This window comes from Episyrphus balteatus, chromosome 1, assembly GCF_945859705.1.
Source record: "Episyrphus balteatus chromosome 1, idEpiBalt1.1, whole genome shotgun sequence".
Taxonomy (NCBI): Eukaryota; Metazoa; Arthropoda; class Insecta; order Diptera; family Syrphidae; genus Episyrphus; species Episyrphus balteatus.
The window spans coordinates 134,872,579-134,889,473 of NC_079134.1; the positions used below are offsets into that span (position 1 = coordinate 134,872,579).

At 29.8% G+C, this 16,895-nt stretch overlaps 1 protein-coding gene across 1 annotated transcript; it reads left to right on the forward strand.

The window, feature by feature from the left end:
* Positions 1–9,719: 9,719 nt before the first annotated feature.
* LOC129921458 (decapping nuclease DXO homolog) lies at positions 9,720–15,239 on the forward strand. Its single transcript, XM_056003293.1, has 5 exons — positions 9,720–10,122; positions 11,226–11,436; positions 14,125–14,269; positions 14,335–14,563; positions 14,909–15,239. The coding sequence occupies exons 1-5, from the start codon at positions 9,850–9,852 to the stop codon at positions 15,113–15,115; spliced, it is 1,065 nt and encodes a 354-aa protein (XP_055859268.1). The 5' UTR covers positions 9,720–9,849; the 3' UTR covers positions 15,116–15,239.
* The last annotated feature ends 1,656 nt before the right edge of the window (positions 15,240–16,895 follow it).

Consider the following 16,895-nt stretch of genomic DNA (forward strand, 5'->3'; position numbering starts at 1 on the left):
CAGAAATCAAAACAAAATGCATTGGCGAATTGAGATATCAAAAGTATCAAATATGTATAATAAAAAAAATAATCATGTATGGTATAATTATAGAGGATTGAATTTTTGTTTATATTCAATGATGTAAACAAAAGTTGAAAGCTAGCAAAAGATTATAAATTTCGTTGAATTTAAATGCTTGCAATTGCAACTTACAAAAATATAGGGTATATACCGTTGAAAAATTTCGACAGATATAGTGGCGCTTTTTTTATTTATTTTATGAGCTTATGCAGTTTATACGATTATTTAAAATAATTAAATTATTTCCAATTTGATAAAACATACAAATAAAAGCTCTTATAAAGATATAAACGTTGTTATATCATTAGGCGTTTGAATTATACAAAAGGGAGGAGCATTGAGTACTAGAAACATGGGAAGAGGACTGCAAGGATCCGGGTTAGGTTTTTGGGTAGGAAGTAAGTTGTGAGTGGCGAGGTGGCATATCTGCTACGAAGGCGAGGGCATGCTCACTAAATGTGGGGGGATCTTGCCCTGATAGACAAATCTCAACAAAAACAACGAAAACTTAATTTTAATTTAAGTTTATAAGCAATGAAAAAATAATAATAAAATTGGTTTTTAATATTAAAGAAGCATTTATTAAAATGGTGTTAAACACTAAACAAAATATGACAAAATTTTTTTATAAAGTACCTACAAAAAAGTATATTTCGCAAATTTTACTTATTTTTTAATTTTAGTTGTCAGAAATGAAGAAAACGGTTCTATGACAGGTGCCGTTAGTAACGGTTGAAAAAATATTTTTTTTTACTCAAATCAAAATCTATGGAACCGTTTTTGAGAAGAGTACATTTTTTTATTTTGATTACATGGAATCTCACAAAATCTGAAGAAAAAGCCTGAAAAAAAAACTATACCGCAACTAAACAAAACACAAGGGAAGGCATATTTTTCTTTAGAAAAAATTTAGTGAGCTTCACCGAAATGCTCAAAATTTCTAAATTTTTTTTCAGTAAAAACTCAATTATGGTTATAAGACACCAACCTAACTGCATGTATGGAAACATACGAAATGTAAAAATTAACTCATTTTTTTCGTAACTATACAAGGATCGTCGAGAGTAGTTTTTAGTGTGAAAGCCATTCTTCTTTAACTAACACTATTTTGGCGGTTGTGGTTTTTTTGGAAATAGGTTGTTCATAGTATCCGACCGAAGCTTCGGCTTCGGCCGAATTCGGCCAAACCTTCGGCTTCGGCCATTTTAGGCCGAAGTTTTGACCGAAGCCGAAGAATCTGTTTATTATATCTCGCATCGTACTAGGTGCCGAAAAAAATTTAAATTTTTGAAATTTTTGAATACCGACAAAATATTACAATCTTTTCTTCGGTAGGTATTCAAAGATTTCAAAATACATGTGTGCCATCATAAATAAATATGTAAATAAAAATAATATTTTCATCCAATTGGAAAGAAGAATTCTTGACTTTTTTCAACCTTAGGCTTCGGCTTCGGCCGAAGATTTTCTTTCTGCCTAATAATTCGGCTTAGGCTTTGCCATCGGCTGAAAATCGACCTTCGGTCGGACACTAGTTGTTCATGTTCGTTTTTAAATGTTGGAATGTTAATTTTGAAACAAAATGAATATGTTATATATTTTTACAACAGCTTTAAATTTCATATTAATCCAGTCAAATAAGGATTTAACCTCGGAATGAATGTTAGTAGAAATTTTTTTTGCTCAATATCTTCCTTTTGCCATTCTATAACATATCTCAAAAGTCTAGAAAAATCTCATGTCCGCTTGTCGCGATTTCAAGGTCAAATCGCGAAATGGAGATTTTCAAAATTAGCAAAAATAGGCTATGGTATTATATACACATATGATACATGATTTCAAGGTATTTTTTAATGCTGATTCCAAAAAATCTAAAATCAAGACAATCTGACGTCTCTGGAAAAAGTTATACCTGTTTTTCATCTGTCAATTCATATTATTATAACAGTTGCAAACTTACTGCCGAAAAACCCTTTAAAGTTATGGTAGATGAACCAAATTTTGCATGAAGATTTTAGAATCCATCAATATTAAAAATCAAAACAATCCATTACAAAAAATATATATACCTACGAAATAATGGTATTTTTTGATGGAGGGGCAAATTTTAGGATATGCACTAAGGAAGATTCTTATTCATCTTAGGAATAGGTGCTAATAGGCTAATTTTTTCATTTTAATCTTTGTTTCTATATTCTTTAACTACCCTCAAAAATCTAAAAAAATCTCATGTCCGCAAGTGCTAATTTTCTTGGTTTGAAGATAAGGTGCAGATTTGAAAAAATTGAAAAACTACTCTTCAGATATTTGTGTCAGATCAACATGAACAAGGTACATTACTTTTCAGGGATGGTCATATTGATTTGTTTGTGGGTTTTGTTGGAATCAGCGTTAAAAAATACCTTGAAATGATATGGGTTATGTTGGTATACATATAAGAATCTAAAGTGTTCTTATTATTTTTTTTAAATCTGCACCTAACTTAGTTTAACCTGGAAAATAAGAACTTGCGGTCATGAGATTTTTTTAGATTTTTGACATAAGTTATAGAATATCCAAACAAAGATAGAAACAAAAAAATTAGCCTATTAGCACTAATTCCAATATTGTACCAGGATGTTTTTTAGCGCACATCCCAAAATTTCCCCTTTTCTCAAAAAATACCATTTTGTCATAGATATAAATGTTTTTTTGCATTGCATTGTTTTGATTCTTAATGATAATGGATATGAAAACCCTCATGCAAAATATGATTCCCCTACCATTACTTTTAAGGGTTTTTCGGTAGTAAGTTAGCAACTGTTATCATAATATGGGTTGAAAGATGAAAAATAGGTATAACTTTTTTCAGAGACGTCAGATTGCCTTGATTTTAAAGTTTTTGGGATCAGCATTAAAAAATACCTTGAAATCATGTATCATATGTGTATATAATACCATAGCCTATTTTTGCTAATTTTGAAAATCTCCATTTCGCGATTTGACCTTGAAATCGCTACAAGCGGACATGAGATTTTTCTAGACTTTTGAGATATGTTATAGAATGGCAAAAGGAAGATATTGAGCCAAAAAAATTTCTACTAACATTCATTCCGAGATCTACCCCATTTTTCTCCTTATTTGACTGTATTATATGGAAAATAGTATATTGGAGCATAGGTATTAATTTTTCCTATCCACATCTTGATACTCACCTCTCGGAAATTCCATAACCGTTACTTTTGACAACTAGAAAGGAGTTAACTTTTACGCTGATAACTACCTAACCAACCCAACTCAACCATCCCTACAACTGGAAATCCGGATCTGAACACCCCGAGGACAACCCAGTCAGAAGACTTTTTTAAATTACGATTATCCCTGTATTATATTTATTTATCTTATGTCGTTTTCGATTGGTTTCACTCAAGGATTCACTCATTCTGAAATCCAATAAAACAGTTTGAATCCATTCCACTCAATTTTGTTTTTTTTTGTGCTTGTATAAAATTTCAAATGTCAAATATTTTTATTATTTTTTTTTTCTGGCAAACGAAAAACATTGAAAAATTATAATTTTGAAGACTACGCTTAAGAAGATGATGATATCAATTGTTCCATGGCATTTATTTATCCGTTTTTGTTTTGTAATTAATTTCAATTTCAAAAAATAATAAATTCTTGTATGAAAAACCAAAAATTTTGACGGAGTTTTTTTTTGACATGTGGGTGTTCATGTATTAGTGCTTCTTGAGTGGGTTCTGAATTGAAATCGAGAAGAGAATTTCTCTTCTGAGAAGCGTTCTAGCTGTCATTTCAAAGCCAATAAAACGGTTTCAGAAGGCTTCGGAATGATTCCGGACGCTTCCGGAGAGCCAATCGAAAACGACATTAGAAATAAGTTAATTTTAAGTCAATCATTATAAATAGCAAGTTCAATAAACCAAATTCCAAAACCAAAACCTTCAATATAAATTGAATTGAATTTTATTTTATTTTTTCACAATTTCATTCCGGATATTCGAATAACATTCACATACAGCACTTCCGTTCGGATTCAGCTCAACAAGTTTGCCAAAGTTTTTTCCTGTGTTGGAAGAACTTAAAATCATGTTATATATTTTTTTAAATATTTTAGAGACATAAATTTATTTCAACCGTCTTTGGCACCTCTTAAAACCTTTTTACTTTATAAATTTGGTTTTGCCATCAACGTCTTTTCTCTATTTTTCCGTTATTACATAAGCATCACTAAACACTTTAATTTGAAAAAAAAAAAACAGAAAGTGTCCCAAACATATGATCCAAACTAAAAACGGTGATAGACCATCTTGGGGCCCCTTATAGAAAACATAATGATTTTCAATGAAATGCATTTCATATAAAATTTGGAAAAATCCCTACTTTTAACCACAGTCAACCGTTCTGATTAAAAATGAACAAGTTACTTTCTGAGATGATCTTTCACCATTACTTTAAACTTTTTAGAGCGCACGATTTCAGTTTTAAAAATACTTTTGTAACCAACTAGGAAATTTACCCTATGAAATTCAAATAAAACGTAGAAAGAAAATTTTTATCAAATAAACTACCCGCTCAGTGACCGTTGAGAAATGAGTATATGGACGTAAACTGAAATCGAGTCATCCTTAACCAGTGTTGCCGAAAGTACTCCCATAGGAGTATTGTGCTACTTTCAGCACCTCCGTACTCCCGTACTCCTCCTTTCACATTCGTACTCCTATTTTTTTTAATGACATAAAATATTTTACACTTGTAGCAAAGTGTAATGTCAGCCTAAATAAATTTAATTTACTTTAAATTTAATGCAAATTTGGCAGCACTTTTACCTTCAAAGGGAATTTTTACTAGGTGGTTAGCTCTTGAACAGGTTGTGGCAAGAACGCTAGAACAGTGGCCTGCATTATTACATTATTTTTTGGAGAATTCTTTTGAATCTTCTGACAACAATCTAGATCTTGTTCACAAGGTTCAAGAAGAACTAAATGATACCACAAAATTGTATTTATTATTTCTATCCTATGTTCTCCAATTGACTAAGCAGCTAAACTTAGAATTTCAATCTCAGTCCGTCCGGATTCATAAATTTTTGCCATACGTTAAAACGTTCTATAAAACTATTTTACAAAATTTTATCAAATCGGATGTGTTAAGGGCAGGTCTACCCAAGCAGCCAACTTAAATCTCATGTAAATGAATTTGAATGTATTAGTGCACTTCTCTTTGCCATGATTTCACAGCTTTGAATAACATTTTTGCTCTTCGACTCTTTTTTCCCTCAAAGTGAAGCAAAAAAAAAAAAACAAAAACAAAAACAAAAACAAAATGGAAAGCCACACAAGAAGATAGAGAAAAGAAATACCTCTATGCACAAGAATACGACGCAAAAAACCAGACGGCCTAGGAGATACATTTTTGTTGTTTCATTCATGGGATGTGTGAAAAAAATGCTAGGCAGGCAGACGCAGAACAGTGATTTTTTTTTATATTATCCTTTACTTATGAACATAAATAATATGTATTACGCATGAATAACAAGTTCTTTTTTTTTTGTTTGCTGGATCTAATTATGTCATGTGTTTTATTATCTTTTGTTTTCTAATTATATTTGTATAGGTTCTTAGAAAAATATATGTATAAAAAAAAACGGCAGGCGAAATCAGATATTTCAAAAATATTATAGTACCTATGTAGGTACATAATTATGTAGGTATGTATATCTAGCTATGCAGGATTCGCAACGGGAGTTCAGAAAATATTTTTCTGTATGCAAATCAAAGATGAACAAAAAAACGGTATGCAATATATCTACAATATCCTTTCTCCTCCTTTTAGGTATCACCCACTCAACCCTTTTCTCTCACAATGTTCATAAATAACCACAGAAAACAAAAAATGAAATTTTCTCCTCTCTGATGTACCTACTACATATTATTAGGTAAATACATTATATAACACTGATTGTTGACACATTCACTGTCTGTTGCAGAATTTCGCTCACCATTTGATTTTATGATTTAGTAAATTCTAATTGTCCTTTAAAATACCTACTCTTCAACCCAACCAATGTTCAAGATAGGTACCTAGACCAACTAGTAATTAATACACTATACAGATTTTATTTACAAGTATCTTGAAAGAAATAAAAGTAGATAGATTGTATCCTACCCAAAAGTGTTTACAAATTTTTAACAACAATATCTACGTAGGCATGCTAATGGCTGGCGCACGCCGACGCGCCGCCGCCGACCGACGACACCATGTCTGTCGGTTACGAGGACGAGGACGCTGGTAGTGGCACACGACCAGGATGATGTCCCGAAAATGTATTTTATTTGTGTTTTATGACTTTTCATTATAGAACAGACCAATAAAGAAAAAAAAATTATGTCGAAACTAATTCTACCTACTTTACTATGTATGCAAGCTATGTTCCTATACACTATATATGTACCGAAAAGTAATATTCGTTCATCAACGATAAAAAAAATATTGCAATCATGACCATGCACAAAAAAAAAAAAACAGTACATACCTAACTTACTTCTCTGAAAACAAAAACGAAAAACATACAATTACTGTCACCCATAAACAAAAATCAAGCAAATATCTTGCAACAAAAAAAATCTGACCTTCCACAAAGTCTAGCATTTAAAAAAAAATGAGACAAATAAAAAATAAGACAAAAAAAAAACAGACGAGACGAGAGTCAAACAAAAAAGTGAGAAAAAATGAGAGCGGATTTATTAAAAAAAAGAGAATACAGCGAAAAGAGAATTTTTTAGCGCTGATTTAGCAGTGGAATTTTGTTGAACTAAAGTTATTTGTGTGCGTGATCGAAGAATTTTTTTAGGTGAAAAACGCAAAATAGACACAATTTCAAAAATTAAAATTAAATATACCATGCATGAAAAAATATTTTTTTTTATTGGAACTTATTGACAAAATAACAAAAAAAAATAAAAAAAATAAATTGATATTGTCAAGGTTTCCCTTCTTTCACAACGACATTATACATATTGACATATTCAACTGCGTTTATAAGTATGTTAGATCAAAAAAATTAAAAAAAACAATCAACAGATCCCAGCTCTGAAATATATTTTATCATATTAAAATAATAAAAAAATTAAAAAAAAATTATTTATGGATTACCCGCCATCAAAACAAAAAAAAAGACACCAAACCTATAATTTTTTCAGATTTTTTGTTCCAAAAACTCATATTTTTTTTATAAAAAAAAAAAAAAAATACAGTAATGTTAATGAATTTTCAGGCTTTAAAAAACAGTTTATTTTGTTTCTATAACTTTTGAACTTTAAAAGTTGTGCGAAATCTAGCATTGATGTTTTTTGGAAATTTGCCCTTTTTTTTCGGGGTTTGGCAATATTTTTTTTCAGACAAATTATAACAAATTTCAAAAAAACGATTCAGTCGAGACTTGGAGGTATTTGTTGTTATGTAAAAAAAAAATATTCACAAATAAAAAAATAACATTTGATGAATTTCCCAGCGGTTCTTAACAACACACATCTAAACTTGACGATTTTTCATAGTTTTTACTGATTTTGACAACTACAAAATTTTTATTTTTTTTTTTAAGCCACTAATATATGTCACCAAATATATTCTTAATCCAAAATCGTTTATTTCAATAAAATCTTCTCAAAAATGTGGATTCTACAGAGCTTCGCGCAAAGTCTTAATCATTTTTTGGCCCTGACACATACCCTTAAGCGACGAGTTTCTCTCCAATCCGAATTTTTCTGAAATTTATTTAAAAAATATTAACTCTGTATACGTTGGGGCTAAAGCTGAACTTTTTATTAAAACAAACAAAATTGAAATAAATGAAATAATTGAGTTTAAAGGTGTTTGCCGAGAATATTATAAGACCCTGTGTGCTCAAATTTCACTGCGAATCGATTTTGATGACGAAATTCTGAAACATATTCAAGGCATTGACCCTTTAAATTTAGCAGAAAGTGCAACTTCAATAATTTCTTCCATTCCCGATTTGATTAGCGAAAATGAAATTGAAAACCTCGACATGGAATAGCGAACACTACTTAGCCAAACTATGGTTTCGAATTCATTAGAAATAGAAGAATTTTGGTCAGAAATATTTTTTTAAAAAAATGCTCTTAATTAAACACTTTTCCATCTGACAAAGGATTTTGTTAGTGCTTTATTAAGTCTTCCGCACAGCAGCGCAGCGGCAGAACGAGTTTTTTCCCAACTCTTTATCATCAAATATAAAAAACTTATCAGATTGGAAGTAAATACAATAAATGCAATTATGAGTTGCAAGGAATTGTTAAATAGAGTTGATTGCCACAAATGGAATCCTTCAAAACAACTTTTAAAAGCGTATAAAAAATAATATTTGTTTTTTTCTTATATCATTTTATACTTAGGTACCATATAATCAAAATACCTTGATTTTTGCAAAACCACTTCTATTTAATGTATTTAATACATATCTTGTGATTACAATATCTAAGTTCCTAATTTTTATTCTAAAAAAATAATATTACTATAGATTAAGCTATCTACCATAAGATAGGGTTGCCAGCCGTCCGGGTTTTCCCGGACATGTACTCTTTTTTGGCTGTGTGGGGGACGTCCGGGATAGTTTCTATCAATTGTCCGGGATTGTACTCTTTTCTAGCCTTTAAGTATCTCACTACTTGTATGCTACTCTTAATTCATTTAGCCCTAATTTTTTAATCTTCAGTTAGACTATTATAAGAATACATGTCAATATAAAAAAAAAACTTTTATTCCTAGGAATAAGCTCTGAGGTTTATCCGACTATTGAAAAATTGACCCTTATTATTCAAAAAACGAATCGAGTTCATTAAAAGCGAGTCGTTTTTATTTTGGTTTATTATCTGCTCCATTCTGCTTTGTATTCTGTTCCAATATAATCAAAACTCAAAAATATACAATATGGCAAAATTTTAAACGATTAAGGAAAATCTAAAGCCACTTAAGTAAGTTGCTAAGTCAAAAAGACCATTTCTTAACTTAGTAACTTACTAAAAATTTTATTTGCATTTAACTAAATCGTTTAAAATTTTGCGCAATTGGTTTTCAATGGAATTTTAAAATTTTTTTAACTGGAATTGCATTGCAACTTTTGTAGTATTATAGCTCAAATGTTTATTATAATACTATACCGAGAAGGCCAAACTTTGTCTCAGAGTTTCTTATTTATTTTTTTATTTGTGAAAAAATAAGAAAAAAATGGTTAAAAATGTGATTTTTAGTTAAATTTTAATAGGATTGTTCGGTTATTATCTTTATAAAATTATGCATTTTTTTTTTGTCCTAGTTTTGTATTTTTTTGTCCGGGAAAGTCCGGGATTTTGCATCTCGATTACTAGTTTCGTCAACCCTACCATAAGACAGATATTTTATTACTCTTGTTATTTGAATTAATAATTTATTTATTTATGTTTTGTTTTTATGTTTAACTTAATATATTTTATTAAAAATAAAACTAAAAAAAAGTATCAAGACAAAAAAATGGCTGTACTCCTATTTTGTTCAAAATACTCCCCTTTTTTTTCTGCCGTACTACCTTCTAATATTTCTCTCCGGCAACACTGTCCTTAACTCAACACTTTTAAACAATCGTTATTAATCACGAAGTCAGTTCAATTTGAATTTCCTGTGCAGCAGTTGATTTTTTTTAGGAACGTGAAAAGTCTCTTTAATCGTAAAGTGCGAACAAAAAATATAATAATTCTATTTTGTATTAATCAAAAGAAAATATTAATAATGGATGCGTCATTTAAAAATTCATCACCACAAATTTGTGGATTTTATTCCATTACACCGGATAGAGAATATGATTCTACTGCATCATCCTTGCGTTATTTTAAAAAACCAAAAGTCTTTCCTCTCGATCTCAATATAGGAATTGAAACCATCAGATATAAACCAGATTCTTATTATAAAGAAAAAATGGACAGCATTCTTACTTATATTGTTAAGCATAAAGCTGATCTTTTAAATGGAAAGAAAACTAATGCACTTATTCCATCGACAAAATACAGGGTGTCCCACAGTCACCGCCCCAAATGAAAACCATGAATTCCTGAGGTCATTTTAAGTCGAAAAACTTAAGAGGTAATTTTCTCGTTTTCGTCCCGTTTTCGAGTTACCACGGTTTTTATGATTTTTGCTCTCTTGTCCTTTAACTGGCCTTATCTTTGCCAAACTACGTTTGATTTAAAAGATTTTTTTTATAACCAATCAAGAATTTATTACAGTTTAAGTTTGTCTCAAAACTTTTTTTTCCGCGGACAACCGTTTCTCCACAATTTTGCATCAAACTCAATTTTCTTCGTTTTTTAAGTTGTTTTTACACTTTCATATCATTTAAGTCAAAAAAACACGTTAATGATTATTAATTTTTTGTGCTTTTTATTAAAGCCCAGTTTATTTTCATAAAAAAAAATAGGTTTTAATTCATAAAAAAGGCTACTAAAAGTAATTAAAAAAAAAAAATAAACAAACTGAGTGAAATAAAAAATAAATAATTTTTAAATAAAAAATTAATTTAAATGAATAAAAAACTTTTTCTGAGGTATTGTGGTTAAGAAAAGAACAAAAAGATAAAGCTCAGAAAAAGTTTTAATTCATTTAAATTAATTTTGTATTTAAAAACTATTTTTTTTTAATTCACTCAGTTTGTTTATTTTTTTTAATTACTTTCAGTAGCCTTTTTTATGAAATAAAACTTATTTTTTTTATGAAAATAAATTGGGCTTTAATAAAAAGCACAAAAAATCAATACTCATTAACGTGTTTTTTTTGACTTAAATGATATGAAAGTGTAAAAAACAACTTAAAAAACGAAGGAAATTGTGTTCGATGCAAAATTGTGGAGAAACGGTTGTCCGCGGAAAAAAAAGTTTTGAGACAAACTTAAACTGTAATAAATTCTTGATTGGTTGTAAAAAAAATCTTTTAAATCAAACGTAGTTTGGCAAAGATAAGGCCAGTTAAAGGACAAGAGAGCAAAAATCATAAAAAACGTGGTAACTCGAAAACGGGACGAAAACGAGAAAATTACCTCTTAAGTTTTTCGACTTAAAATGACCTCAGGAACCCATGGTTCTCATTTGGGGCGGTGACTGTGGGACACCCTGTATATAACTTATCGAGGTGTTATTAGAAAGATTATGTGTTCACCATTTGAGAAACGAAGTGGTTGGTGCATATTGGCAACTAAATATAAAAACAATATATATATGTGTCAACTGACAAGGGAAGAAGTTTTGGAAGCTTTTAATAATGAGCCAATGTCGACCAAGAGGTTTTGCTATTATGGTCCAAAGTTTGAACAATACTGTTTAACGGGTATGTGATAAAGTTATTTTCTTATCTACTATTGTTGTTTTTTGAATGAAGACATAATTGCAATATTGCTTGTTAATAAAAATGATTCATTTATAATCGATGTAAGCAGATATATACTTCTGTGAAATGCACTTGAAATGCAATCAAACTTGAAAATGCATGTCTACATAGATTTTAAGTAAATACAAACTGAACAAAAATATTTGATAAATGCTAACGCCCGATTTTTTTTAGATATTTCTTGAGTTAATGGTCCAATGCAATAAAAATTAGCTTAAGCTCTTATGTCACTTTTTAGTAAATTTTCTTGAGATCTATTTCTTCTTGAGATAGATCTCATGAAAATATACTAAAAAGTGAGTTAGAGCCTACGCTCATTCTTTTTGCATATGAGCCAATGTCTAAGGTTAGAACTGAAATCAAATTCAAAGCATTATTGCCTAATCTAGTTCTAAGTTTGTCACTTCAGTAACGAGTTACAAGGCCTCGATATTCGACAGGTTCTCAAATTAATTGTGTTTTAAAATATACATTACGTGTTCGAAAATCGGTTCTAAGTGATTTTTTTAAAAGAACTATGAGGTCAGTGTTGTCAAACTGGTACTGAGTATTATTTAGGTTTCATCCTAATTAAGGACATCGGACATCGATATTAGTATGATAGATTTCATTTACTTCGAAAGACAATAATAGTTTTTTTTTTTTTTTAATTTGGTTTTTAAAAAAATTCACGACTGGTTCACACGTACTTGCTCTTGTAGTTCAAAGTACATAATGTATTTGCTAGGGATTGGAAATTTAAGCTTTTGGTTAAGTTATCAGAAGAAAAATTATGATTTAAACCATTCTTACAAATAAAATTGTTGCATTTCAGAAGAAAATCCAAAAATAATCTATGAACGACTCCAGACTACGCTGCTTTTGGAGCTGATGAAATGATTTGTATTACGCTTTAATACCAAATTAATGTCGATTCTGAAGTCTGTGCGTCAAAAGTGGTAGATTTTTGACAAAAAACTTGTCTGTAGCAAAATAGTCAAAAATTGTCAAAAAAATTCTCTGTTGATTTCAGTTCTTAAGGACTATTTTTTTTTTGCATACACGATGTATTACTGCAAATAGTTTCCAATAATTGGATACTTAAGTTATTTCTGTGAGCCTAATGGTTTCCAAGAAATTGCTTTTTAAAAATTGTCAATTTTTGTGGAAATGGAATAACTTTTTCAACAATGTATTAAGTGCAAGTAGGCAAGTTAGCGGCAAATTTTGCCCTCCAAAATGTGACTGATACCGTTTTGAAACAAAAATGAACACAAATTCATTTCATCAAATAAATCAGTAGTAGTATCTTAAACAAAATGTTTTATATAGGTAGCGTAAATCTTTTTAGACCAAAAACAAGTTAACAAACAATAGTACAGCTTAATTTGGCTAAAAAATGTATGCCAATATCAAACAAATCTGAAGGAAGCTTTTGGCTCAAAGAGACGCAATAGTCTCTTTATTTTTATGAAATAATTTTAGCTTTGGCTGATAATGATTTCTTCGTTGAACAGAATAAATAACTTATAGTTAACAGTGGTGCATAAAACGACGCACTTCACGAAAATTTATTTCACGCAAGCCTGTAATACTTTTATTTTTACATGTTAAATTTTTCCTCTCCCTTTTCTGCGGTTCTAAATTTCATAAAAAGTGACGGAACGGGATTTGAACACGCGGTTGGTGCAATGGCTTTTTGTACACACAAGGGGTTTGAAGTATTTTAAACCATGTATTTTATTATGGAAGGCTTAAAACTGTTTCGGGACCAGGGTCACAAAAATTGAACAAGTTTATACGCTGACTTGCACCGAGTTCGAAACCAGATTTGCTTTTGTGTTTTTTTTTTACTACAAGTTAAGTCCTTAATAAAGTAATGTTTACAAACTGTTGTAATATTTTTATTTCCTAGTTTGAATGAGTTACTCTATTAGCTTATACATACTTAAAAGATACTACTTTGTACAAAAAAATATTTCATATAAATTAAATATCTATTATTATAATGTACACACCTCTAGCTGAATCATCAGTAAAAATATCATTCAACAAAATTGAAATAAATAAAAACTTAAATATTTATCTGTGAGAATAGTTAACTTATTCACAATGCAAGTTTACGATCAATTATTTATAGCGGTGTTTTATTGGTCCTCAGTATTTTACTGAGTAAACGTTTAATGCTGCAAACAACAACAAACGACTACTTTTATTTATTATTATTAATAATCTTTTACTGTTGAAGAGTCAAAAATGTATAAGTTTAGAAACAAATTTTCTCTGTAAACCTAAAAACTTTTGTTTATTCTTAGCAATTAATTATTTGTTGTTTGTTTTTCGTGCAAAATTTTACTGAGCTAAGTACTGAGTTACCAATAAAACACGCCTTATATTTATGAATTTGAGGTACACTATTTCATGAGTGTTTAACTAAAAACTACAAATAAGAACAAAATTGCTTTTTAACCAAGTTTTGTGCACTTTTTGGATGTAATTAAACAAAAAATTGAATTAAAGCATAGGATAGGTAGTTTTCGACAAGATATCAAATAGAAGTTTAAAAGCACACCAATATGTTATTCAGAATTGAGATCATTTGATTTATTAACCAATACAATATTATGAGACCATGAATTTATAATTTAGATGATCCAGCTTCAATGCCAAATACATCGCAACAAATTGATGCACGTGAACAATTTTTTTGTGTTTTCAAAAGGAAGCTGGTAGGACGTGATTTTCTTTTTGCTGGAGAAATGGATGGTATTGTTAGCGACAAACGTGTTACTTTGTTAGTACTTTACTTAAATACAATAAAGCGAGATTTTTAATAATATTTTTTTCTTAATTTTTTAGAAAAAATCAAGATGATTTACAAAAACTTAATTTTATTGAACTTAAAGTTTCTGCTGATCCTTCAGCTTCTTATCATGGCCCTCGAAATTTCAAACAAAAGATACAAAATGTTTGGACTCAAAGTTATCTTTCTGGAGTTAAGGATGTCTTCTTTGGAATGAGAGATGGAAACGGGTTAGTTCACAAAATCCAACACTTTTCGACTGATGAATTGCTTCGTCTAGGCCAAGTGAGTAAATCTAGTAACTCTTAAACATTATATTTAAATTCAAAAAAATGTTATATATCGTCGGTTTCATAAGGAAACCTCGTAACTCCCAAAATCAAAATTTTACAGGAGAGACGAAAGAGTAAACAAACAACAGAGTAGTTGGGAAGAAACGCGCTGTGTAAAATTTGAATTTAAGTCTATTTAGAGTTTTCAGAATGACCCCAAATTTTCTGTGGTGCTCCGCTGACATATTTTCTAAAGAATGGCATTCAAAAGTCATTTTTGAAAAACGTCGAGTTACGAGGTTTCCTTATGAGACCGACGATATGTAAATTTATACCTATATATTTTTTTTTCATTTAGACATCTTGGGACCCTTTAAAGTGTTTTAAATTCTTGGAAGAATTTCTTAAGCTAGTCGAAGAGAAAATGGCAAACATTGATTGTCCCAACACTGTGTTTGAGTTTAATTTTAACGAAAAAACCGTACAAACCACTTGTAAGGAACATCATGGAAAAACTGAACTAAGCTTGATTCCAAATTGGTATTTGAATGCATTTAATAAATAAATTATGTATTTAGATATAAAAGAAAATAATGCATTTTGCTAAATTATATTATAACCTCTAACATTTTAAAACCATCACATACTTAACATATTTTTTTACTTTCAATAAATAATAAATAAAAGAAGGTTTAAGTTGTTCAATTTTTAACTGAATATATATTTTGTCAAATATGTACATACTATGTAGGTAATTAATTTAGGGCCATTTGCTGAAACGAAACTTAAATAATTTAAGTTGAACATAAGCTCGAATTATCTACTTTTTCCGCTGCATAAACTGTCACATAAGGATTTATTTACAACATAAATGCTTAAGTTTCGCTTCAGCAAATGGCTCTCAATCTTTTAAAAACTCAAACTCAAAACCACTTGGTAAAAGAAGAAAACAAAAACCTAATAAGTAACTAGACTAGAAATTGGTTACATTAGAGCTTTTGTAAATTACTAAGACAAGAACCTGAGTGAAGAAAAAGGTTTAGCAGAAGTCATCGAAACAACACTACCAAGTTTGGGCTCACATAATGTGTGTTAATTTCAGAGGAGGTGGTTTTTTTTTACCATATCAAGTTGTGACCGATTTTTTTTTGTATTGGAAAAAGTGAAGTCGCCGGGTCAGCTAATTATACAGGGTGATTGCGAAGTAATGTGCCAAAAAGCTGGGCGTGGTCAAGACAAGACCCCCGTTTAACCGGGAGGGGCAATTTCCTAAAAAATTGACTTAATTTGGAAAAAAAATTATTAAAAATTATCGGTTACACCTACAATTACTTGCTATACCTGTTTGTAAAGCCTAAAACCTTGTCTTTTATTTTGTTTTTGAATAATACTGATTTACAGTAGCGAGCAAAAAAAATGCAAACAATAAAAAGATTAGCGTTTTTTTGCTCGTCTAAAAACGCATATTTAGGTAGACTTTTGACCAAATAATGGTTTTGGCGTAAAATATTCCACAAATTGACTCTGTTTAATGAAAATAAAACAGTTTCAATATGCCAAATTTGGTAACTTAGTTCTTGTTCAAAACTCTTTAAACTTCTTTCATTTGCATTTTTTTTGCTCGCTACTGTATGTAACAGTTTTTCAAAAATTAATTTTCAAAATCAAAATTTTGAAAAAAAATTTTGAACTAATTTTTTTCAAATTTTTTTGTAATTAAGTACTATTTTAGTTTTCAAATTTCGGGACAGATTTTGCTGAAGTCCGTCTGTCCGTCCGCGAACCTAAGGAGACTAGCCGAATATTGGATAACATTATTGGAAAGAATTGTCACCTGTGCCCATGTTCTGTAACTTTTATCACTGGCGATAAAATATTTGAATGACTTTAAAATCCATTAAATCTCATCAAAATAAAAGAAATTTTGTTCCAGATCATAATTTATTAATTCATGATATCTGAATTTGAAAGACATTTTGCTTTATTTATGGAAGAAAATTGATTTTGAAGACATTGAAAAACGTTTATCGCCAGTGATAAAGTTACAGAACAGGGGCCCTGTTTCTAATTTTTTTCTTTTTTTATCCTTAAAAAGCTAAAATTGTCTTTACCCTCTCACGACCATAACATTATGGGACAAAATAAGATCGTTTAAGCTATTTAGAATGTCAGCTATTACGCTGGACTCTTCTGTCTTTCTCTTTTGATTTAAAATTTGATGTTGTTGTATTGCACCAAGAAACAAAAAGAAATGAAAGTTAATGCTGAAAAAAAGAAAAAGTGGAAAAAGAAACTTCAAAAAAGAGTCTCAGAATTTCGACCCACGACTCTCCGGTCGGATAATT